At 38.0% G+C, this 26,357-nt stretch overlaps 3 protein-coding genes across 3 annotated transcripts; 2 read left to right on the top strand and 1 right to left on the bottom strand.

The window, feature by feature from the left end:
* The first annotated feature begins 2,057 nt into the window (after positions 1-2,057).
* On the top strand, positions 2,058-3,035 carry LOC128060230 (olfactory receptor 52D1-like). The gene has a single exon (XM_052652577.1). It carries the CDS (start codon positions 2,058-2,060, stop codon positions 3,033-3,035), a length of 978 nt encoding a protein of 325 aa, XP_052508537.1.
* Positions 3,036-7,763: 4,728 nt separating this feature from the next.
* Positions 7,764-8,707, bottom strand: LOC128060231 (olfactory receptor 52E1-like). Its single transcript, XM_052652578.1, is given in 2 exon segments — positions 7,764-8,542; positions 8,545-8,707. Coding segments are annotated over 2 exon segments (942 nt in total).
* Positions 8,708-25,089: 16,382 nt separating this feature from the next.
* LOC128060321 (olfactory receptor 52E2-like) lies at positions 25,090-26,043 on the top strand. The gene has a single exon (XM_052652704.1). The coding sequence runs from the start codon at positions 25,090-25,092 to the stop codon at positions 26,041-26,043; it is 954 nt and encodes a 317-aa protein (XP_052508664.1).
* Positions 26,044-26,357: the final 314 nt, after the last annotated feature.

Below are 26,357 nucleotides of genomic sequence, written 5' to 3' on the forward strand. Positions count from 1 at the left end.
ATCGACTATACTAATGCTGTTAAAAAAGAGATAACCACAGTGATACAGCTAAATTATATTCTTATCACAGTCCCAAATTTAAGCTCTTTCTAAATCTATGCTTCCTAAGTATACCCTTCTTGATTGTTTTCTGTGTTTATAAAAGCTTTAGTATAAATGTGTTTTGTGTGTGTATACACACACACACAGACACACACACACACACAAACATACATGTTTCATTTTTGCTTGTGTTTTTGTGTTAATGGAAAAATCAAATTTCTGTTTCATTTTTCATTTGGATATTTTATATGTAAATATGTATAAATAACTTCATTCTAATTGCTTCTGCGTACTCTATAATATGCTACAGATTTTTTAACTTGATATTACTTTGATGGACATTTTGGATGCTTGATTTTTTCTTCTATTATAGGCATTTTTACAATGAGAATTGCTGTATATACTTCTATGTCTATGTGCTTAGTCACTCACTCATGTCCAACTTTCGGTGACCCTATGGACCGTAGCCCACCAAGCTTTTCTGTCCCTGAGATTCTCCAGGCAAAAATACTGGAGTGGGTTGCCATGCCCTCCTCCAGGGGATCTTCCCTCCATATGTATATATGAGCATTATACCTTGGATGGCAAATTGTTAAATTGAACTGCCAAATGTTTTGTTTCATAAGAATAGTTACTAAACAATTTTTTCTCTAACAGATCAATTGTCTTCTACCAATCATGCATACTAGCTGCTTGTTAGCTCAGACCTCTCTAATGCTTGATATCAATCATCATGATATTCTGTTGGATGAAAATATAAACTGTGATTTCTATCATATTTTCATTTTTAATTTCATGATTGCAAGTAAGGATAAAATCTGTTTTAAATAATTGGAAAATTGCATTCACTTCTGTATGAATTTTTCACTGTACAATTTATCCACTTATTTTATACCAGGAAATATATTTAACTTGTGTAGAGAGGTAGAACAAATAGAAAGAATGAAACTTAAAGTGCATGAGTAATAGGAGAATGTTGATGGAAACACAACTATAGATAAAAGGATATAAAATTTCATTTGAAGATCAAAAAGGGAAAGTTTGTAGAAACTCGTTTTAGCTCAATGAATGTAGACATAAACCTAAAGGTAAGCAAGGGTAGGGCTTCCCTGGTGGCTCAGTGAACCCCGCTGCCAATGCAGGAGACACAGATTCAGTCCCTGGGTTGGGAAGATCCCCTGGAGAAGGAAATGGCAATCCACTCTAGTTTCTTGCTGGGAAATCCGATGGACAGAGGAGCCTGGCGGCTACAGTCCTTGGGGTTGCAAAAGAGTTGGACGCTACCTAATGACTAAACAGCAATGCCAAAAAGTGAAGGAAGCTCAGAATACAGGTTATAATAACATTGTAATTTTTACCTACTAGCGCAAACACAAATTCTGGGGCCAGATGTGGGTCATGAGCAATACAATGAGCTGTTCATTTTCTGACACACTGTCATCAGGCTCACTCTTGCCATCATCCTGCATGAATCCCGTGTTGGTCTGAATTAAGCCCCTTCTGTTTATTCTACAACAGTCCCCCAGAACTGCAATATTTAAATCTCAAAGCTACCCACCCCCTATAATTTGGCATGTGCCCAAACTATTATAACTAAAATCGAAAATAAAGTTTATTTTCCATTCAAAATATTCTATCACCCCTCCTGTTTCACTCTGCTTTGCATCTTACAGTTGCATGTTTGTTACTAAGTCATCCAAACCCATGACTCTCACATAGTCTTCAGCTTTCAACTGATATCCCTTTCTTCTTAATGGAAGATTTTAATTTCATATATGTAACTCCAGTTTTTTGATACCTAGATATCTTTTCTCATTTAGCATCTACAGAGCAGCCACACTGAAATTTATAACTCTGAAGTAATATTTCACAGTCAGACAGATAATGAAATAATTTCTATCAAAATATTTACAGACATTGTATTTATTCCATAGACTATAATTCTCTGCATTTTGGCTAACTTCCCAGAGGCTTCAGAATTTATGTTATGATTTGTTTGCATCAGATGAAAATCCATGAAGGGAAAACTAAAACATCTGATGATTATGTCAGCATATAATAAGACTGATATCTATCCATCAACCTTCATTCTCATCGGCATTCCTGGATTAGAGACTGCTCACATCTGGATCTCCATCCCCTTTTGTGTGATCTATCTTTTAGCCCTACTGGGAAACTGCTCTCTTCTCTTTATTATCAAGACAGATTCTAGCCTCCATGAGCCAATGTACCTCTTCCTCTGCATGCTAGCTCTGGCTGACCTTATTGTGTGCACTACAGCTGTGCCCAAACTTCTCAGCCTCTTCTGGTTCCATGATGGAGAGATTTGCTTTGAAGCCTGCCTCACCCAAGTGTTCCTGATTCACTCTTGTTCCACCATGGAGTCTGGCTTCTTCCTGGCAATGGCTTTTGACCGTTATATAGCCATTTGTAATCCATTAAGACATGCATCTATTCTGACACATTCTACAATTGGGTGCATCGGTCTAGCAATTGTATTCCGGGGCATGGTACTTCTCTTTCCTCACCCTTTCTTGCTACGGTGGCTTCCCTACTGCAGAAATATCATTTCCCATATCTATTGTGAGTTCATGGCCCTCATCAAGATTGCCTGTGCTGAGACCAGAATCCGCAGAGCCTATAGCCTCATTGTTGCCTTTCTTACAGGAGGAGTGGACTTCATATTGATCATTTGTTCTTATGTCCTCATACTCTACACTGTCTTCCATCTCCCATCCAAGGATGCCCGACTCAAGACTTTGGGTACTTGTGGCTCTCATGTCTGTGTAATCTTAGTGTCCTATACTCCAGCCTTCTTCTCTTTTCTTACTCACAGGTTTGGGGACCATGTGGCGCCCCATGTCCACATATTTGTGGCCAACATTTATCTCCTAGTCCCTCCCCTGGTGAACCCCATCATCTATGGGGTAAGGACCAAGAAGATACAAGACAGGTTTCTTAAATTTTTCAATTTTTCAAAGTCTCTGAACTAAATCTTTTTTATTCATAACTAATATCTGAACAACATTATATTATCTAACTGTGAATGTGTGGTTTCTTCATCAAGAACTTCTTTTAATTGTTTGAGGGCTAAGGTTTTTCTGTGGGAAGTAACTTATCCATAGATGGGTTATTACATTATTACATCTATGTTATCATAGGCATTAAGGCAGGTATATTACCAAGTAAGGCTCTTTGTCAAAATAATAAAATATTGTTTCAAAAATGGAGACTCATATGAGGTGAAAAATAAGAGAAATTTAAAATCAGCATGATATATAATCACATCTTTGGCTTACAGTATAAAATTTACTACTGGATTTAGAAATTTCTATTTTTTGCCCCAGTTCTTCCTTCTTTACTAAATGTACTTCATCCTCAAGCATATGCTTTAATACTGTCTTAGTCAGAGTCTCTTGGTGTTACCTTCTCTGTTATCTGTTCACCATAATTTTCTTCAATTCACCCTCTTCTTGAATGGCACTTCTCTAACTACGCAGTTCTATTCTCTAGTTATTACATTTTATTAGTCTTTTCAAGTTATTCTCCTACAGTCTTTTGGAATCTATTATTAGTTGAATAGGCTCATTGTTGACCAAATTATCCTTAACTGTTATCTTTTCTCTTTGTCATTAAATAATTTTACTTTTCTTGATGTCTTAAAGGTTCACATGGGGCTTCCCATGTGGCTCAGTGGTAAAGGGTCTGCCTGCCAATGCAGGAGATGCAAAAGATGCTCAGTCCCTGAGCCAGGAAGACCCCCTGGAGAAGGAAATGGCAACCCACTCTAGTCTTCTTGCCTGGGAAATCCCATGGGTAGGGGATCTTGGTGGGTGGCATCCATGGGGTTGCAAAGAGTCAGATGCAACTGAGCACACACCACACAGGTTCCCGTGGGTAAATCTCATAGGCATTATGCTAACCGATAAGTCAGACACAAGAGAATACATGCTGTATGGTTCTATGTAAATGAAAATCTAGAGAAAGTAAAACTATGAGGCATCATGTTCAGGCATTCATATTTTCAAGTTCCCTAGGTAATCCACAGATGCAACTAAAATTCAGCTTCAGTTGTGCACAGAGAAATTAGTTGACCGATGGGGAAATATTTTAGTCAAGTACTTCACCATTCAAGCTAAAAATGGGAAGTTAATCAGCATTTATTAAGCATTTGCTAGGTTCCAAGCTCTTCATTTTGTATTTTATATACATAATGACTTAACTCTTATAATATTTTCTAGGGTTAGTTATCATAAATATCCGTATGTTAAATAGCTCAACAAACTCATATTCAATAGGTTAGTGAGTCAAGGAGCTAGAATTGGAAGTCTTTTCCAGTTCTAAAACCATAGTTTTATTCTAATCTCACAGTAATTCCATAGATTTTTTCTTAGCCACTACACTATATTTAGTTATATTACACACTGATATGTAAGTGTGACAAGTGCTATGATAGAAGTATTAATACAAAATAGGTAATTAGCCAAGGCTATGGGGTTTAGACGAAGAAGGCAATGGCACCCCACTCCAGTACTCTTGCTTGGAAAATCCCATGGACAGAGGAGCCTGGTAGGCTGCAGTCCATGGGGTCGCTACTAGTTGGACACGACTGAGTGACTTCACTTTCACTTTTCACTTTCCTGCATTGGAGAAGGAAATGGCAACCCACTCCAGTGTTCTTGCCTGGAGAATCCCAGGGACGGGGGAGCCTGGTGGGCTCCTGTCTCTGGGGTCGCACAGAGTTGGACATGACTGAAGAGACTTAGCAGCAGCAGCAGCAGCAGCATGGGGTTTAGAAAATCATAAAAGTGTTCCAGAAGGATAGGACATCAGGAACATTAGGTAGATAATTAAAAGTCAGTGTGGATTAGGTCAAGTCAGTTGTGTGTGTGTGTGTTTATGTGTGTGCACATGCGTGCACTTGTGTGTTGGATAAAGGGAAGTGTCCAGTTTTGAGCTAGCCAATTCTACATTCAAACAACTCACTTCCTAATGATTATCTGACTTTTCCCCCCTCTGTCAATGAACCGTTTTGATTAATAATCAAATTTCAACTTTCAGGAATTATAGTTCTCAAGATTAAGGAGGCTTAAAGTCTCTTAAGAATACAGATTGCTCAGACCTACTCTTAAGCTATTAAGATTCAGAACTTCCGTCACATGTCTCATAAATAAAATCCTATTTTCTTTTGATAGATCATACTGAGTGCTTATGATTCAGCAGTCCAAGCTTTGAGAAATACTGTTGTAGGAAACTGAGAATGAACACATAAAGGACCTTCCACTTAAAGGATATAACATGGTTTAAAATTCCTACCAGGAGTTATAGCTTTTCATTAGAATATAGAAACTTAGAAGTTGTGTCTCTAAAAACTTTAAAAAATGCTAAATAATCAAAATTCATACTTTTCTTGAAAATGTCAGATGACTGAAATTAGAGAGCAATTAACCAACACAAAACCTCAGAGAAGATGGGCAGAGCCAAAGATGTATGAAACATAGTTCCATGCTCACCAGCCAAGATGCCATACGCCATACAAGCCTGTAAAAAAGAACTGGTTAAAATTTTCAAGCAAATTTCTCACAACTAAGTGTAGACCTACTGAGAATATAGAATGGCTGAGGGCCGTCTGTGTACGACACAAATAAGAATTTAGACCCACTCAGGTTTTTCTCCCTAGAGCTCAGCCAGGTACTCTTGGAAAGCCTACTCTTGGAACGTAGGACTAGAGGCCTGAGAAGGCTTGCATCACGGAATAGACTTGGTAGATGGGGATGGCATCCGCTGTAGGATGGGGACTATACGTCACCCAGTTCCTGTCCCCTAAGTATCAAGTAAAGATCCGTTGCCTGTGAGGTAAAGGAGTAGAAACAGACTCTATAATCCCAGGCTGAAGCAGATTCATCAGAAGTCCCCAGCAGCACTGAGGGAGGGGCAGAATCACAGAGAAATCTGCACTTTCAATATCCAGGAACACTGCACCTGCCTGAGACAGGCTGAAACAGAACAATCAGAAGACAACCCCATCCTCCAGCTCCCACCAGCAGACTCGGTGGGTTCAAGTAGCAAAGCACTGTGCTCTGTTCCTGAGGGCGTGTGGAGAGCCTGCAGATTGGTCTTGTCTGTTACATAGGAATAAAGGGGTGATCCAAAGCTGATACTGGGATATTAGAAAACCTTCTTACCAGCCCTCAGCCTGAGTAAAAGGTAAAGTTAGAGAGATATGAATCCTGTGACTCATTCACGGAAGACATTCAAAGAAATTGCAGGAGGAAATGGATGGCTTTAGTAGTCCTTACCAGTTTAAAGATTTGAACCTGTAGTGAGCAACCTTCTAACACAGAAGTCTCCAGGCCTAAATAGCTGCACTGGTGAATTCTACCGAACTTATAAAGGTTCAATACCAGTTCTTCATGAATTAACCAAAACATACAAACAGACTGAATACTTTCCAAATCACTCAAGATAACAAATTAGGCTGTATAACTAGAGTCCATTTCATAAGTAGAATAAGTGGATAATTAATTTTCTAGAACCACAGTAAGATTCTAGAAAATCCAAAGCATAACTGATTGTTTTTGAATAAACCCAAGTTAAGTGTGTGATGTTAATTAATGCAAACTCCAATAATTTATGACATTATATTTTCCATTGCAATAAAAATAAGTGGAACTTTTTTCCTAAAGTGCCTTCTATAGAATGAGTGTCATAGTATGCTTGGAGGATAATTTCAAAGTTTAAAATGATTAATTTGTTAATTAAAAGCTCTGAGAGTTCTGCAGTAAAATATAGCTTAAAATTTAGTTTTATTGGCCAAGATTTACAAACATATTTTCCCTTAAATCTTTTTTACAAATAATGTCAGTAAAGCCATATAGAAATAGAAACAGTGAGTGATAACACATGGAATTAAAATGTCATCTTAAACACACACACACAAATTCAGGGGTAATACTGGACTTAAAATCTAAGGCTTCCAACATTCTATTAGGATAAAACTGTTCTATGGAGTGGCAGAATGGTGACAGAGACAAACTGCTTGAAAAATAAGAGCTTCTTTGAAAAGAATTATCAGCAAGCAAGACTCTGTAAGAACTCATCCATTAAACAAGCAACACAATACTTGAAAAAAAGAAAAGAAAAGAAAACTATATATTTACAAAGATTGTCAACTTTCCTCAGTTTGGTTCATGGAAAATTCTCATCTTCACACATAGCATATACACAGTGTCAATTTCATATCCTCTAACATTAACATAGCAAAGTCAAGAGCAGCATTCTTTTTAATAGTGATTCCAGGCATATGGGAAGTGCTCCAGCATCTGTTATTTTAGAACTAGCAATGATCAGAGTAACTCATTTATTTTTGTTTAAATCAAGATATAAAGACCTTTTTTGTTTGCTTGTGTTTTTTTGCAGTGGGGGCAGCATGGTTTAGTTTCAATCTGATGGTAACTATGGAATGTGATGTGTTTTGTTCAGTCATAGTAGAAGCAAAACAAAGTGTTGGTTTTCTTCCATGTGAAGAGGCTGAATTACTTTCAAACAATGGAAATTATAAAACACCTTTATAAATGCATTTGACATGATTCTAACTTTCTAATTTTGGGTTTGTGAAGGAAGCTGACAGGCCTTTTCTAAGATAGGCCTCTATTGCTTCCAAATATTTCATTTTGACCATAGAGTGCCACTCCCTTCTTAGATTTGATTCTTTACCAGAGTTATGCTTTTTTCTTGGAAAATACTTTCAGCACATGCTCTCTAATCTGTTTAGTCCTGACACCATAGATTACAGGGTTGAGAGCAGGTGGAATGACTACCTAGAAATTGGCCAGAAGGATGTGGATATAGCGTGGTATATTCCGGCCAAACCTGTGGATCATGAATGAAAAAAATGCAGGAGTGTAGAAAGCCAACATGACACACACATGGGAACCACAGGTGCTGAGAGCTTTGAGCCGGGCATCATGGGAAGGAAGTTGAAATACAGCACGGAGGATCTGTACATAGGAGATGACAATGGCTACAATGTCAAACACCAAGATAGAGATAGCACATAAGCCATAGATGATGTTGACCCTGATGCTGGCACAGGATAGGCGGGAAATACCCATGTGCTCACAGTAAGTGTGAGGTATGATTTGGTGCCCACAAAATGGTAACCTTAGAATGAGCGGAACAAAGGTGATGACAAAAGTCAGAGGTCTCAGGAGGACTGCCAATGCAATGATGGTTACCACCTTGTTTGTCAGCACCAGTGTGTAGTGAAGAGGGTTACAGATGGCCACATAGCGATCATAGGCCATGGCCACGAGCACAGCCGACTCCATGCCAGTGCATAGGTGGATAAAGAACATCTGGACCAGGCAGCCCTCAAAGGAGATTTCTCTCAGCTTGAACCAGAAGATGCCAAGCATCTTGGGGATGGTGGATGTGGACAGGCCCAGGTCAACAGATGACAGAATGGCCAGGAAGAAGAACATGGGCTGATGGAGACTACTTCAGTCTGAATCACAGAAAGGATGCTAGTATTCCCAAGTACAGCTGTCAGATACACAACAAAGAAAGGAAAACCAATCCATATATGCATATGTTCCAGTCCAGGTATCCCCAGAAGAAGGAAAGAGGAGGGATGAAATAGTGTGGCATTGAGTGAGGCCATCATTTGGGGATCTTTTTGTAGTGAAATATTTCAGAGACCAAGATCTTCTCAGTCAGAGAACATGTTTCATCCTACAGAGAAAATGAAGAAATCAGTGAAACTTGTACTATAACTGCTGGCTTTGTTGCATCATAGAGGCCTGAAAGTCTATGAAATTTAATGGTAAAACATGGCCACAAGATTTAATGTACTTCCTCAAATCCATTCAATTGAATGGAATTGAATTATATTTTAGTTACAAACATTGACTGTGTATCTACCATATATGCACTGAGTTCTATGCTAAGACTGAATGCAAAAGATGAGTTAAACAAGGTATCTTTCCTGGTGGAACTTAAAATGTTAGTGGTTGAAAGAGTCATACAAATAGGCCATTCAAATTAATAAAATAATTTTAAGATAAGTTGTTCCCTTGCTACTTGGGTACACAAAATATTTCTTGAAAACTTTTTGTTATTTTACAGAAAAACTGGTTGATTCATGACTATATATTTTATATACAAGGTAAGAATACATCTTATACAGAATGAGAAATATATGGTATGTGAATTATATCTCAAAAACATTCTCTTTTAAAAAATGACAACCATTATTATTCTGAATATACCACATTTCTAACTTAAACATACACAATACACTATTAAAAGGAACTATAACTGTAACAAGAACTTTGTAAGACAGTTTTGGATCTGTGCTGGCCTTTCACTATTTAAACCACCCAAAACTATTCCTCATATCGTAGTCATCTTCTGGTCTCTCTTTCTTGTTAGTTCTAACATCATAAAATAACCTTTCATGAAGTTTTATCAATGAAGCCACGGGAAACGTCATCTCTGGATGATCTTCTTAAACTGGGTCTGCTTAGTATGGAATGTATATTTCCCTCTTCATTTCTCTTCTGACTGTAGGCAAATGGAGCCTGCTATTTGTGTCTTCCTGTCAAGACAGAAACACAGATATATATATATATATACATACACACAAATGTTAATGTTCAGGTTTATAAAAGATCACAAAATGGTCCAGTAAAATGAGTTAATTTATACACTTCACTCTCTGAATCCAAATATACCATTATTTTTACTATACAAAGTTGTCACCATGATATATCACCTTAATAAGTCTGAGCACACTGTGATTGAATTGTTTCTTTCTCTTTCACACTCACATACTCTGTCTCTCAATAGAGAGAGAGATGGATTGACATATACATAAAAAAGGGCCATATGCCGATGCAAAACAGGGAGACACTGCATTAGATAGGTAAACTGTATTAGAACAATATTTCTAGGCATGAAAGTGTGTGTGTGTGTGTGTGTCTGTGTGTGTGTGTTGAAAGGGCACATTGCTGCTTGAGCCTTGGACACACTGCATGAGAAATTCTACAAAGGAGACTTTGATCCCAGATACAGGAAGGAAATAAAACTGTGAATTAAGATAATTAGTCAAAAGCAAGCAAATTATAAAATTGAGAAAAAAGAAAAGGGATATGCAGAAAGAAATAAGAACTATGTAGGAAAAATACATAATATCAAGAAGGATGATGTTATAAGGAGTCATATTTATTTATTTATTGAATTTTAAAAATTTTATCTTATATTGGAATATAGCTGATTAACAATGTTGTATTAAGGAATGATATTTAAATTGAGGGGATTTGGGAAAGAAACGAAGTAGAATCCTATCATCAAGTTTCTTTTCTGTGGCTTGAGTTCAGCTAACTTAGAGCTTACTGTTTGGGAAACAGCATAATTTTTAGACATAGATATTAGGAATTGAAGCCAAATGCTATTGCTCATTGCCATTTGAATTTAATTAAATAATTATTTTTCTTTTAGTCTGAAGTTCCTCCCCTATGAAATGAGGTTAAAATGTTGACATCACTGGTTGTTGCAAGGTTTACATGGATCATAATGGGTTCATCAAAAAAGTAGCTACAGTTACTGATTAACCTATTGATGAGAACATGAGAAATAAACAGCTATAGTGAACTTGGTTCTGCATATCTCAACTTGTTAGGTAATTCTTATATCAGGGCAGACTTTAAATCCTGATAGTTCATTTGCATATAAATATTTTGATAGAGTTCCTTATATTTATAATGAAGTACATCTGATTACCCTTATCCTTAGACATTTTCACAGATATTTGCATTACATACTTGGAGATTGTCCTATTTGAAACGATTAGGACTATGTTCTAGTTGGAGGAAACTAGAAGAAGGCGATGGCATCCCACTCCAGTACTCTTGCCTGGAAAATCCCACGGATGGAGGAGCCTGGTAGGCTGCAGTACATGAGGTCGTGAAGAGTCGGACACGACTGAGTGGCTTCACTTTCATTTTCATGCATTGGAGAAGGAAATGGCAACCCACTCCAGTGTTCTTGCCTGGAGAATCCGAGGGACGGGGGAGCCTAGTGGGCTGCCCTCTGTGGGGTCATGCAGAGTCAGACACGACTGAAGCGACTTAGCAGTAGCAGCAGCAGCAAGTTGTTTGGTTGTGTTTTACTAGGATGTAACTGATGAGGGATCATTTCTGAATAGTTTAAGTTCAATTATAGTTCTCCCTCTGTGTTGAAAATAATCTCAGGATAGGGGCATTTCTCCAATCTTTATATCGGTTTAGAAAGCGTTGATGGTGAGAAAGAAAACACAAAGAGAACTTCGATAGATCAGTAAATAGATTAAGAGTCAGGTTAGCAAAGAGCTCTAGTGCACAGAAAGAATGTCACAAGTATCAAAAGATATATGAGCTGCACACAGAGAATGTTTAATAATGTATTAGAAAAATGAAAGCAGTAATTGCTCGTGTACATAAAGGATTATACCAACACATTCTTATAGTCAGTTCCGTTATCCTCTCCCCTTAGTCGGAAAGCTTTGCTTGCTTCCCCCTATCCTACCACCTACCATTCTTTTTCTTGTGCTCAGCTGATCACAGAAAAAGATCTTCATTTCTAAAAAGTAACTTACCTGAAGAGATTTCTAGAGAAGTTAGCATCCTTTTGAACTCCCTTTGCTTAGGTGGAAGGTTTTATGGTTTGGTGGACACAGACTCCAGAATGAGACTTTGGTTGTATTGGGAACACTCTAAGTTTGGGAGAGAGAACAATAAATCTCTGAGATCTGAAATAACTCCTTTTTCAGTGAAATAGAACATCAACAGACATAAGTAGCCCACATCCTGATCCTGGGCCTAGACTTTCAAATTCAGTATTGTTTATTTTCAAGGGAAAATTATTATTATTTTTTTGATATTCCAAAATTATTAAAAACTTTTTCACAACAGAGTTGTTCGGATTGGTTCTAAGCTCTTCATCCTAACTCCTTGAGATGGCTGGGCCTGATCCAGGCCACATGATGTATAAAGCAATGGCTGCATTAAATTTGGATCTCTCTTCTTAGTATTGTATAGCTACAATTTTGATTTTATATTGGCCAATGCAGGAGACACAGAAGATGGGGCTTCAGTCCCTGGGTCTGGAAGATACCCTGGAGGAGGAAATGACAACCCACTCTAGTATTCTTGCCTGAAAAATCTCATGGACAGAGGAGCCTGGCAGGCTACAGTCTTCGGTTCAGTTCAGTCATGTCTGACTCTTTGCACCCCATGGACTGCAGCACGCCAGGCTTCCCTGTCCATCACCAACTTCCAGAGTTTGCTCAAACTCATGTCCATCGAATCAGTGATGCCATCCAACCATCTCATCCTCTGTCATCCCCTTCTCCTCCTGCCTTCAATCTTTCCCAGCATCAAGGTCTTTTCCAAGGAGTCAGTTCTTTGCATCAGGTGGCCGAACTTTTGGAGTTTCAGCTTTAGCATCAGTCCTTCCAATGAATATTCAGGACTGATTTCCTTTAGGATTGACTGGTTTGATCTCTTTGGAGTCCAAGGGACTCTCAAGAGTCCTCTCCAACACCACAGTTCAAAAGCATCAATTCTTCGGTGCTCAGCTTTATTTATGGTCCAGCTCTCACATCCATACATGACTACTGGAAAAACCATAGCTTTAACTAGATAGGCCTTTGTTGATAAAGTAATGTCTATGCTTTTTAATATGCTGTCTAGGCTGGTCATAGCTTTTCTTCTTTTAATTTCATGACTACAGTCACCATCTGCAGTGATTCTGGAGCCCAAGAAAATAAAGTCTGGCATGGGCTACAGTCTATGAGTGTGCAAAGAGTCAGACATGATTGAGTGACTGAGCACACGTGTGCATGCACCTGGAGATAGCATCAGATCACACAGGTCAAAATCCATTCCTGCAAGATTTCCCCTGCCGTACTTCCAATACCAGTCACAAGCCCAGTTATATCATCCCTGCTTCTGACAGACCAGCATACAGACCAGATTGTAGGTTGATTGTAAACTCTAAACTCACTCTTTTGACTTCAGTGGCAAATTTCAAGTTAAAATTATTACTTGTACAATTGACTGACTGATTATAAATCAGAGATTACCATGACCTTCTCCTTGTATGCTTGTATACTAAGTCACTGCAGTTGCGTGCAGCTCTTTGCAACCTCACGAACTGTAGCCTGCCAAGCTGCTCTGTCCATTGAATTTTTCAAGCAAGAATACCGGGATGGATTGCCATGACCTCCTCCTTGGGTTCAATTAATTTGCTAGAGCAGCTTACAGAATTCAGAGAAAAAATTTACTTAAGAGAACACTGCTTTAGTCCCTATTTCTAGCACAGAGTCTCTAAAACCCTTGGAATTTAGTGCCCTCTTTAGGCATACTACTCTCCTCAAATTTCCACATCTTCACAAACCAAGAAACTCTAAATCCCATCATTTGTGGTTTTATTGGAGCTTTATTACACAGGTAATGTTTGATTAAATCATTGACCATTGGGGATTGAACTCAATCTCTAGCTCATCTCCCCTCCCAGAGGGAGAAGATGGAAAGTTACAGTCCTCTTAATTATAGGATTATCTCTGCAAGCAACCAACTCCCCCACCCACACCCTCATTTTAGGTGAGGACCTAAAAGTCAGTTCATTAACATAAAAAAGACACTTTTATGGCTCTTATCATTTAGGAAATTCCAAGAGTTTTAAGCGCTCTGTGCCAGAAACAAGGACTGAAGCTGAATACTTCTTATTATAAATCATGATATCACAATCCATGTGCAAATTGCCTTATCCTCACAATCTCAGTTAATTTCTATTGAGATATAATTGACCTAAAACATTGTGTTGGTTTAAGGTGTAGAACTTTACTCAATACACTTACATACTGTAGCATGATTATTACATTAGTGTTAGTAATACTCTGTCACATCATACAATTATCTCTTTTTTATGGTTCAGTTCAGTCGCTCAGTCGTGTCCGACTCCTTGCGACCTCATGAATCACAGCACGCAAGGCCTCCCTGTCCATCACCATCTTCCGGAGTTCACTCAGATTCACATCCATCGAGTCCTTGATGCCATCCAGCCATCTCATCCTCGGTCATCCCCTTCTCCTCCTGCCCCCAATCCCTCCCAGCATCAGAGTCTTTTCCAATGAGTCAACTCTTCACATGAGGTGGCCAAAGTACTGGAGCTTCAGCTTTAGTATCATTCCTTCCAAAGAAATCCCAGGGCTGATCTCCTTCAGAATGGACTGGTTGGATCTCCTTGCAGTCCAAGGGACTCTCAAGAGTCTTCTCCAACACCACAGTTCAAAAGCATCAATTCTTCGGTGCTCAGGTTTCTTCACAGTCCAACTTTCACATCCATACATGACCACTTTTTTATGGTGAGAATATTTAAAAACTAATCTGTTAGAGATTTTAAAGTATGTATACATGCACTATAAATTGCTTTAGTAGTGTTTGACTGTGCAAACCTATGGACTGTAGCCTTCCAGGCTTCTGTCCCTGGGGATTCTCCAGGCAAGAACCTATGGAGTAGGTTGCCATGCCCTCCTCCAGGGGATCTTCCCAACCCAGAGACTGAACCCACTTCTCTTATGTCTCCCATATTGGCAGGTGGGTTCTTTACCACTAACACCACCTGAGAAGCCCATTTTTAAGTATATAATACAGTATTATTGACTGTAGTCACTGCACAGTGCATTAGATCCCCAGAATTTATTCATCTTCTAACTACCAGTTTGTAACTTTAACCAACATCTCCTCAGTTCTCCCATCCTTAGTCCCTGATAACTACTGTTCTACTTTCTGTTTCTATGAATCAAACTCTTAGATTCCCCCATATAAGTGATATCATATAGTATTTGTCTTTCTCTGTCTGACTTATCTCTCGCTTAATGTCCTGACAGTACATCCATGTTGTCAAAAATTACAGGATTTTCTCCTTTATTTTGGCTGAATAATATTTCATTGTGTATATACACTACATCTTCTTTATCCATCCTCAGTGGGCAAACAGTTGTTTTTTTTTTTCATATCTCAACTCTTCTGAATATTGCTGCAAGAAACATGGGAAAGCAGCTATCTTTTTCAGTATCATGTTTTAATTTATTTTGGATATATACACCAATAAGATTAAAATGAAAGAATGGTCAACGGTTTCATATGTTGATGAGAGTTGTATTATGATGAGGGCAGGGGCATTTGCTTCGGTTTGGTGACCAGAGATCATTTATCAACTTGACTAAGGCTGTTTCAGCTTTAGCAGGATGTTGGGTAGGATTAAGAGAATAGGGATGAGCTGAGAAAAATCAAATTATAAGCTGCTTTGTGCTGGTATAATCCTTTTCACATGTATTTAGATAATTCCAGATGATCTACAATCCTCAAAGGATGATATTATTCATTCTCTTGTTTTCCAGTTCTATAACCAGACATTTGTATACTTTCCCACTTGTAAGTTCTAAGATTTCAACTCTCACTTAGGAATTTCCACCTGTTTCACAGTGTTATAAGGTTTTGAACTAAGTATCTAGTATGGGAACTTTCTGCCCTTCTCTTTGACTTCACTGCGGCTCAATTCCTTTTGGCAGTAATACCTCAATCTGCCAACACAAGTGGATAGCCGCCATAAAGTTAGGACTCTGTCTCTCTGAGTTGAAGTATCAAAATACAGCTAGATGTCTGTCTTCCTTCTCTTTCTTAATACTTGCTGGGTTCCAACAACTGACTTAGGTAGTGCTCTGGCTGCAAATATTCTCACAGCTCTCTTCATTACTAGCCTTTACGCTTAGCAAAAGATTTTCCTTCCAAATAATTACCTCTTCTTCCCTTCTTTCTTCTAGGTTTTTGTTAGTGTGTTTATTTTGTGATATACAAAAGTGGGGAGACAGTATGCATTCAGGTGTATTCAGGTAAAACTCAAAGGAATTTGAAGGAGAGAACAAGTGTATTCCTCAGGAGAATCTGGAAAAAGTTGTTTAGTAAAAATAGTTTGAGAGGAAAAGGGGGACCATTTATAAATTATGTTAATCACTTTAATTCCTCGTTGTGATGAAAAGTCATCATAGCAAATAGTTGAGGCTAGAATCTGCACGTAGAATTAAAATGCTTCAGTAGAAGATGTAGAAGCTGTACAAACAAAGGCTCAGATTCTAATCATAGCTGTTCTATAGTTTGTTCGATGGCATTTCTAAACCAGGTAAGGGCAAAATCAAGGGCCAAGCTGATTCAGCTCTCTGTGAGAGGTCTCTTCCTGGCTTGTAGATATCTGCCTCCTTGCTATCCACATATGGCCATTTCTCTTCTTAAGTGAAAGTCCCTCAATCATTTCCAACTCTTATGACCAGACCAGAATACCGGAGTGGGTAGCCATTCCCTTCTCCAGGGGATCTTCCCAACCTGGGAATTGAACCTAGCTCTCCTGCATTGCAGGAAGATTCTTTACCAGCTGAACCACTAGGGAAGCCCAGGAATACTGGAGTGGGTAGCCTATCCCTTCTCCAGCAGATATTTCCAACCCAGGGATTAAACCTGAGACTCTTACATTGCAGGCAGATTCTTTACAATCTGAGCTACCAGGGAAGCTCTTCTTATGAGGCAAATAATCCCATCATGAGAGCCCCACCCTAATGACCTGCTCCAACCCTAATTACCTTCCAAAAACCCCATCTGAAAATACCATCACATTGGGGGTTAGAGATTCAACACATGAAGTGTCTATAAACTTTCAGTCCATAGCAGTGCCCTGAACTTGCCGGATATTATGTATGATCCTCAGTCTTAACCACTGCTGGCTGCAGAATTTGAGAAGCCCAGTGCAAAGTGAAGTTCCTAGGGTTGTTAGGAAATTAGAATAGGAAAAAGGAGTGCAGAATGGAGGTGGCTAAAAGACAAAGAAGGGAAAAGCCCCCCAAAATAGAAAGAAAGGTCCAAGGACCTAAGTGAGGACCTCAGGTAAAACAAACAGCCCTCCTGGCTAGCCCAATTTACATAGGGCAGGCCCAGGGGGAGGAGGAAAAGACATATAATAAGAGGAGCCAAAATTCAGGAGGAGGGACTTCTCTTCTCTTCTCTCCTCTTCTCTTCTCTTTTGGGTCAACCTGCCCTCACACCCCGAGGATGTGTTTTCCTTTGCTTTCTAAATGAAACTGAGCTCTAACACTGCTCCATCTGTTGCTTCAAATTTTTGCTGCCATGAGACAAAAGAGAGGAAATTACACACTCCTTACAGAGTCCTTGTTGAAAATGCAGGAGGGAAATAAAAGAGCTTTGTTTTTCTTTGATAGTGTTGACTGGAAAAAAAAAAAAAAAAAAAGGCATGTAACCTAAAAGTAGAGAGTTCTTTTATTTGGTGGGAATGTTTAGGACTCTGAGGCCAGGAGTCAGCACCCTAGTAACTCAGAAACCTGCTCCAAGAAGGCAGAAGGGGAAGTCAGGCTCTGTGCTGCTTTGCAACAGAAGGAGCAGGCAGTCTGAACATCAAATATCGGTGTTTAGCATTCTTTGTATGGGAAGATGCAAGCCTCTGGGCTCACTGAATTTATTCCTTTCATATGTACCTCAGCTATCTGGAGCCAATCCTGTTTCCCTGGTCACCTTTTGAAGTGGCAGATGGCTTTCTGTTGCATTCCCCAGCTCCTCTGCAGTCATCTTGGGGTGGTGGCGGCAGAATCTGCTGGATCACAATTTGGGGATCCGTCATTCACATCTGGAGGCCAGAAATTGCTGATGGTGGTGACATTTCATATTGATTGGTAATGGCAGGAGATATTTTCATTTCACAACGATTTCTCTCTTTCAAGCAATTATGGTGTTCTTTTTTATCTCCTGTTGTTCTTTCTTTGGGGTGTGAGGATAAGTGTTGGGTAAGAGAAAACTTGCACAGGAACAGAGGGCCCCTGCCTTATGAAGTAGAGTACTGGTTACCAGTGTGGATAACTTCAGATTTGAAGCAGGCCAAGGGCAAGAGAGAGCAGCAGCAGTCTGTGGGCCCGGGTAGGGTAACAAGTGGCAAAATATCATTCCTGTAAGATAGGAGGAGTATAGGAGGTGTGAATGTATATGAGTCTGACACAGTGGGTATATCAGGTATGAAGGTATATGTCTGATTTCAAACCCTATCATCTGCCTCATTTTCATGTAAGATTTCAATTCCAGAATATAAAGTCAAAGATTGCTGTCATTCAGTCACTCAGTCAGTGCAGTGTCCGACTTTTTGGGATCCCATTGCCCATGATCTGCAGCACTCCAAGCCTTCCTGTCCTTCACTATGTCCTGGGGAGTTTGCTCAAACTCATGTCTATTGAGTTAGTGATTCCATCCAACCATCTCATCCTCTGTCACCCCCTTTACCTCCTGCTCTCAATGTTTCCCAGCATCAGGGTCTTTTCCAGTGAGTCGACTCTTCGCATCCAGTGGCCAAAGTATTGGAGCTTTAGCTTCAGCATCGGTCTTTCCAATGAATACTCAGGACTGACTTCCTTTAGGATGGACTGGTTTGAACTCTACTGTCCAAAGGACTCTCATGAGTCTTCTCCAGCACCAGAGTTCAAAAGCATCAATTTTTCAGCTCTCAGTCTTCTTTATGGTCCAACTCTCACATCTCTACATCACTACTGGAAAATCCACAGCTTTGAATAGATGAGCCTTTGTTGGCAAAGTGATGTCTCTGCTTTTTAATATGCTGTCTAGGTTTGTCATAGCTTTTCTTCCAAGGAGTTAGTTTCTTTTAATTTCATGGTGGCAGTCACTGTCTACAGTGATTTTGGAGCCCTAGAAAATAAAAGTCTGTCACTGTTTCCAAATTCAAAGATAAAAGTGTGTTTTAAAAACTCAAGCACAGCAAATTATTAACCCCCACACATTGGACCCTCTTTTAAAAACAAGATCTTGAGTACTATGGGTATTGGTCAAATACCCACAAAATGTTTATTGGCATTACATAGCCTCTGCAAGTACTATTGTTGTGATATATTAGTTAGTTGCTATTTCTGAGGAAAAAAAAAAAAAAAAGCCAACGGACTGTGTAAGTCAATAAATGCACTAATAAAGTTTTTATTTTTATATAATAATTAGACTTATTTGAAACATCTAAAACACATTATGAACATCTACTTAAAATTATTGATATATTTGAAAAATTCATTAAAATTTTATTAATTCTGCCTATTGAATGTAACTCAAAATTTGATTGCAGGGTTAAAGTCAATAAGACCAAGTCTCAGGTGGTGCTAGTTGTAAAGAACCTGCCTGCCAAGGCAGGAGTTGCAAGAGATGCAGGTTCAGTCCCTGGGTAGGGAAGATCCCCTGCAGAAGGAAATGGCAACCCACTCCAGTATTCTTGCCTGGAGAATTCCATGGACAGAGGAGCCTGGTGGGATTCATTCCACAGAGTCACAAAGAGTTGGACACGACTAAAGTGACTTCTCAAGCAAGCAAGCAAAGTCAGTAAAAAGAATTGGAGTAAATTATTAGGTTTGAGGTTAACTATGAATGAGAAGTGAGTTACTATAGTAAAACATAAAGAACAATTGAAAAATAAATAAAATAAAATGAAGAGGTTAAATAATAGATCCAATGTCACTTTTAATTGGTAAACATATAAATAAATAAATAGCACAACAGAAGTGTTTTGTCATGAGAGTCATTGTTTTGGAACACAGAATTGTACTGTCTCCTTAAATGAAGATCTGAGATGGTAAGAGAATGAGCTCCATTTATTACTGCATGATATAAGATGGAGCAGGTTAATGAAAGGTTAATGGAGATTCACAAGGTAATCAAGGAACCTCACTTTTTTTCTGTCTTCTTTTTCTTAGTAATCATGGCTTTCTAATCATGTCTCAGGGCCAGATTAGAAACTAGAATCCTCAGAGACCTTATGTCCTTTTACAAAACTGGCTCTGGGAGATTTTCTCTGGAAAATCTTCTCATAAAGACTGAGCAGATTGAGACAAAACAGACAGGATTTGATCCTGGTGTTTAGTCTGGTAAGTTTGTTTGTTTTAACTTTTTGTTTAATATTGAAGTATAGCTGATTAACAATGTTGTGACAGTTTTAGTTACTGAGTCTTCTCTGTCCCCCAACTCAGACTGCATCTATAGGACACAATGATGGCTGAAAGGAAAGAAGAACGGAAGAGAAAGAAAAGAGATATGGGATAAGTTTCGAGGAAAGGAGACAAATGATGGAGTTTAGGGAAAGAATATTATCACATTTAGGAAGGACCATATAAACCTAGGTATTTAATTGGATTTCAGCCTAAATCTATTCAACATACATTTCAGAAAAGAAATGTCTGCCTGATATCTAAAGAAAGGTGGATAGCTAGTATCTTTGGAATACAGTTCAAAGTGTTTTGAAAGAATTATATGTTCTAAATAGAGATTAATTTTAAGGATTTATTTACACTTCTTATTTCTATTTTCTACATGAAGAAACTGAGGTACAGAGATGTTAAAGTTCTTGTGCAGACCCACACAGCTAAGAAGTGATACTTCTTACTTTCTCTCAACTCAAAAGTGAATACTCATGAAGCTGGCTTTTAACACAACTAGTCTGAATGTAGAGCTCGTGCTTTTATACACTGGAAAGTACTATGCTATAAAAAATAGAGATGGTTTAAACCATCCCAGTTAGGATGCAGACGAGGTACTATATTTAATGACATTTTTAGAAATAGAACCAAGTCTTGATCTTTTTTCCATAAGTGGGGAAGGGAAAAGAGCAATGCTCATATTTCTGGATGGGCCAAATCACTGAATAGTAATACCATTTACTGAGACTGATAACAGCACAATTCAGATGAAGTTAGAGTTGGAGTTTTGTAGAAGCAGGATTGGGGATTAAATTATAGAAATATTTTATTTGTAATATTTTTGCATGTGAAAATGTGAAAGTAGTTACTCAGGAATTTGGTTATATGAATCTGAATTTGTCACAGTCCTGAGGACTAGTGACATTTATTTAGTAATCTTTATTATAAAGAAAGTTTTTAAAGCAATGGATGTGGATAAGATTATTTAGAAATATTAAGTTAAATGAGAAATAACAGGAGCTAAAGCTGATGGTTAAGAATTACCAGTATTTACTAAATAATCAGAGGAACAGATGTCTTTAAAGGAAAATGTGAAGATGAAAATAGAAATAAAAGATGAAATGTTCAGTATCATAGGACTTATCATTCTAGAGCTTACAGAAATACATTTATAGAATTTCCTCACACAATGATGACAATTACAGGGAAGCACTTGATCTTGCTATTGAGAGGTGCTATGTATGTATGACTAAGAATGTCTTATAATTTTGAGAAACTCTATTTCATTTTATTTTAATACCGCATGGCCTGTCTTTGGAGTTCTCCAGGCAAGAATACTGTATTGGGTTGCCATTCCCTTCTCCAGACATATTCCTGGTCCAGGAGTCAAACCTGGGTCTCCTAAATTGCAGGCAGATTCTTTACCATCTGAGCTACCAGGGAAGCCCTTTAAGAGTAGATTACATGACTGAATTCAAATATTGATGTAGAACTTGTTTCCCTATTTATGGAATAGCTTTATGAATTTTTAGAAATGTATATCCTTTGAATATCTTTGTTTTTCAGTACTGCATTGGATTATATACAGTTGATCTTTGAATTTTGTGAGTCTAATTGTACTTTTTTTTTTTCAATTATAAATGCTATAGTACTACGTGATCCAAGGTTGGTTAAATCAGAGAATGTGAAACTGCAGAAATGGAAAGGTAACAATAAAGTTACATGTTATTTTTTATTGCAAGAGAAAGCTGGTGCCACACCCCCCAAATTGTTCAAGGGTCCACTGCATAACATTTTATTCATGATTGTAACAAACCTCAAATTTGAAATGTTTCAGGACATTTTCCAACACAGAACACACCCAGTAATGTGTATTTAATGAATAACACATAACATGCATGAAACTATTAACAAGATTAGAGCTCAGACTATATCCAGCCTAGGATGTCTTTATGACCATTAATCATTTTAATATTGATTTCTTACTTTATGAAATATACTGTACTAAGTGATATCAGGGATATAAAAATAAATGACATATATTCTGTCAGCACTAAAGAATTCATATTTTGTAAATATTTTATTGAACTTCCATATCCATAAACAAGGTACACATCATAAAACCATAGCTCAATTTTTTACAAACTGATTACATTTGTATAACCAGTGTATAAGTAAATAAACAGACATTATCAACACCCTGGGAGTCCCACTCATGCTGACTACCAGTATTCCACAAAGTAACAATTATCCTGACTTCTTAGACTCTAGAATAGTTTTTACTATTTTTAACTTTTATATAAATAGCTAATTTCTTTCTCTCATCATCATTTGGTAATATACCTACATGTTAGGACATGCAGTTGTAGATTGTTCATATGTACAGTATTTTATTATATACACTATTAGCCTACACTGTTTAAGAACACAGAAGAAAAGGATATTTAGTCTGTATGAGGTCATTCACCATTACCCTGAGTATATATCTCAATTATGTCTTGAAGGGAGTTTTTAAAATTTGTTTGATGGAACTTTCCATTATTGTTTATGTGCTTTGTCCATCAGAGGCTTGGACATAACACTAATATTTTTATCAATTTAAATCCAAGGGAGTCAAGGAGAAAATATCAGGGTGTTCTCATGGTAACATCAAATGGATAGAATACCTCTGGGCAGGAATGAAAGTTTGAAATGGTTTATACACAAGATTGTAGGTGTCCTCAATTTCAGTGACAAGAACCAAGATCACTAACAACCCTTCCTTCAACACATCCATCTCACTGTAAACTGTTGTCCCATCTAAACTGTGTAATTCCTGAAGGCTTGTCAACAGGTAAAGACTACCTTTACTATCCTATCCCACTTTCACATGCCCATAGATGTTACACATTGTTCTTGGGGTTTTACAAAATTTGCTCTTTAACAATCAGCTAAGCAAAACTATCGAATGTCCACAGGAGCGTTAAAGTGTAAACTGACTCACTGGAAAACACCCTGATGTTGGGAAAGATTGAAGGCGGGAGGAGAAGGGGACAACAGAGGATGAGATGGTTAGATGGCATCACCAACTCAATGGACATGAGTTTGAGTAAACTCTGGGAGTTGGTGATGGGCAGGGGTCCTGGTGTGCTCTAGTCCATGGGGTTGCAAAGAGTCAGACACAACTGAGCAACTGAACTGACTGACTGAAGCAAAACTATTTAATGTCCACAGGAACATTAAAGTTTATATAGCTGACAAGTCAGATCTTACTCCTTTCTGTATACTCCTTGTTTCTGCTCTAATTTGTGTGTGTGTGTGTGTGTGTGTGTGTGTGTGTGTTCCTTGTCTATGTGTGTCTTCCACTTGGTTTAATCATACCACTTTCTGGCTGCTTCCCTGATATTTACCTTCTGCACCACCATAGGGTATGATTATATATGTCCAGGGAGATATAATTTTCACTTAAATTATCAGTCAAATAATATAGTATTATTCCTTCCTTCTTAGAAAAGCCAGAGAGGTAGCTTATTTTTACCCTTTAGCAATCAAGTCTACCCTTTAGTACTCAAAGTAAACTGTCATTAGCTTTCAAACTGTTGCATATTTGTACACTGGAAAAGAAAGGAAAATGTTTTTGATTTTTTGTTTATATTCACCCATGGGATTCACAGAACAACTTGCCTCCATAAATTAATTCTACTTTCACTCCTCCTGCCATTCATTGCCATACCCTTTGAAAGTATTTACAAGTCTGTTGTATTGACATAACCCTAGGGAGATAGACTGTTTCTGTCACAACTGCCACAGAGTGCCTCCTTCTGCTAACTTTGCTCCTCTTCAGGTTTACCATTCGTACTCAACTGCTTCTTCCGTATCATGTTTATTACACTCTCTTTTTGCCCTCTTTATATCAGCACCTAGATAATATCCTGTCTTACTTACTGAAAATGTGGTTGTAATTAACACAATTACATGGAATTGCTGCCATGGAATCTTCAAATAATCAGAAGAGAGACTTTTCACTACAAAATGATTAAACACATGAATGCATAGATGTTTTGGAAATCTCCTATCAAATGTTATAAGCAAACTACATGAAGACGTAAAGATAGATAAAGGGAACCTTGAAAATGATTGAATTGTCATGTGCCTAAGTTAACAATATTCCTAATTTTTTGTCTCTCTCAGTTTTGATTGGCATTTTGACATCCAGTTTAAACTCCTAAAATCGTGACTGACTCAGCTATAAATGAGAAATACTAACATATTTTATTCAGGTAGATGTGAGTTTTAAAAATGATTGTATATTTGTATAATATGTGTGGAATATTATGTGTTTGTGTGCAGTAAAACATAGATAAGGCATAGCTTTTATTTCTATTTTTCTTCCATTTTCTTTCACTGCTTTTCTTTCTAGCCTAATCTCCCAGATATTCCTTTGAAAACATTTTAAACTTCTCATAAATCTTTAAAATGCACTGAATTTTAGACAACTTATATGTAAAATGTGCCCTTCTTAAAAAGTGTTTTTTCCAAATATTAAGTGTAATTTTTGCAAAAAGTCTTACAAATAGTAGGAGTACCTCAATAATTGGTAGTTGATGTTGCTGTTTTCACTATTATCCCTAACTTATTTTATAATATTCATGACTAAATACTAATGAATGAATCCATTTTAGTTTTTAAAGTAATTTTTAATATTTTGTTATAAGTTTTGATGAATCCACATGCTTTTTGAAATGTTATTATCCATCTTGTGTATTAAGCCTTGTGTTGCCATTCAAGCAAGTGGAATTCATGTCCATAACTGTATTTAGAGACTGCAGAACTTTTAAATGGTCAAAATGAGGGTTGTCTGTTGGTGATGACTGTGATAATGAGAGAAGGTAGCTAATGAAGTATTCTTATACTACCTTTAGGTCGTCAAAGCTACAGAAAACTATCTGGTGGCCTATAGAGTGTGTGAGTCTACAGTCCTGAAGACATATGCATTGCTCAGCAGGATGTCCCTTCCCAATGATACCCAGTTTCACCCCTCCTTCTTCCTGTTGCTGGGAATCCCAGGACTGGAAACACTCCACATCTGGATTGGCTTTCCCTTTTGTGCTGTGTATCTGACTGCCCTGATAGGGAACTTCACTATCCTGTTTGTGATCCAGGCTGAGAGCAGTCTACACCAGCCTATGTTCTACTTCCTGGCCATGTTGGCTACCATTGACTTGGGTCTCTCCACAGCTACCGTCCCTAAGATGCTTGGGATCTTCTGGTTTGGTCTCAAGGAAATCCTCTTTGAAGCCTGCCTCTCCCAGATGTTTTTCATTCACAGCTTCACGCTTATGGAGTCAGCAGTCCTCTTGGCAATGGCTTATGACCGCTATGTAGCCATCTGCAACCCCCTCCAATATAGCACCATCCTCACCAACAGGGTTGTTTCTGAGATTGGCCTTGCTGTTTTAGGGAGGGCATTTATTTTTGTGATTCCATTTGTATTTCTCATTTTACAATTGCCATTCTGTGGGAGTTATGTCATCCCTCATACATATTGTGAACATATGGGTCTTGCTCGCCTATCTTGTGCCAGTATCAAGATCAATATTATTTATGGCTTATGTGCAATTTTTAATCTAGTGTTTGACATCATAGCTGTTGCCCTTTCTTATGTTCAGATACTCTGTGCCGTTTTTCATCTTCCTTCCCGTGAAGCCAGACTCAAGTCCCTTAGCACTTGTGGTTCTCACGTTTTTGTGATTCTTGCTTTCTATACTCCAGCCCTCTTTTCCTTCATGACACATCGCTTTGGACAAAATGTTCCCCGCTATATCCATATACTCCTGGCCAATCTTTATGTCATAGTACCACCAATGCTCAACCCTGTCATATATGGAGTCAGAACTAAGCAGATTTACGACCATGTAAAGAAAATATTAAAACTGAAACGAAAAAAGAATGACATCTAACTCATATGAGGCTATATATGCAATTTCATGAAATGTAGGAAAATACTTTTTTCAAAAAAATTATGCTAAATATGCATCTATATTGGGTCTCTTTTGTAAATATTTAACTGCCATGAAATTAAAAGACACTTGCTTCTTGGAAGAAAAGCTATGACCAACCTAGACAGCATACTAAAACACAGAGAAGTTACTTTGCCTATAAAGGTCCATCTAGTCAAAGCTGTGGTTTTTCCAGGAATCATGTATGGATATGAGAGTTGGACCATAAAGAAAGCTGAGCACAGAAGAACTGATGCTTTTGAACTGTGGTTTTG

This window comes from Budorcas taxicolor, chromosome 15 (assembly GCF_023091745.1).
Source record: "Budorcas taxicolor isolate Tak-1 chromosome 15, Takin1.1, whole genome shotgun sequence".
Classification (NCBI taxonomy): Eukaryota; Metazoa; Chordata; class Mammalia; order Artiodactyla; family Bovidae; genus Budorcas; species Budorcas taxicolor.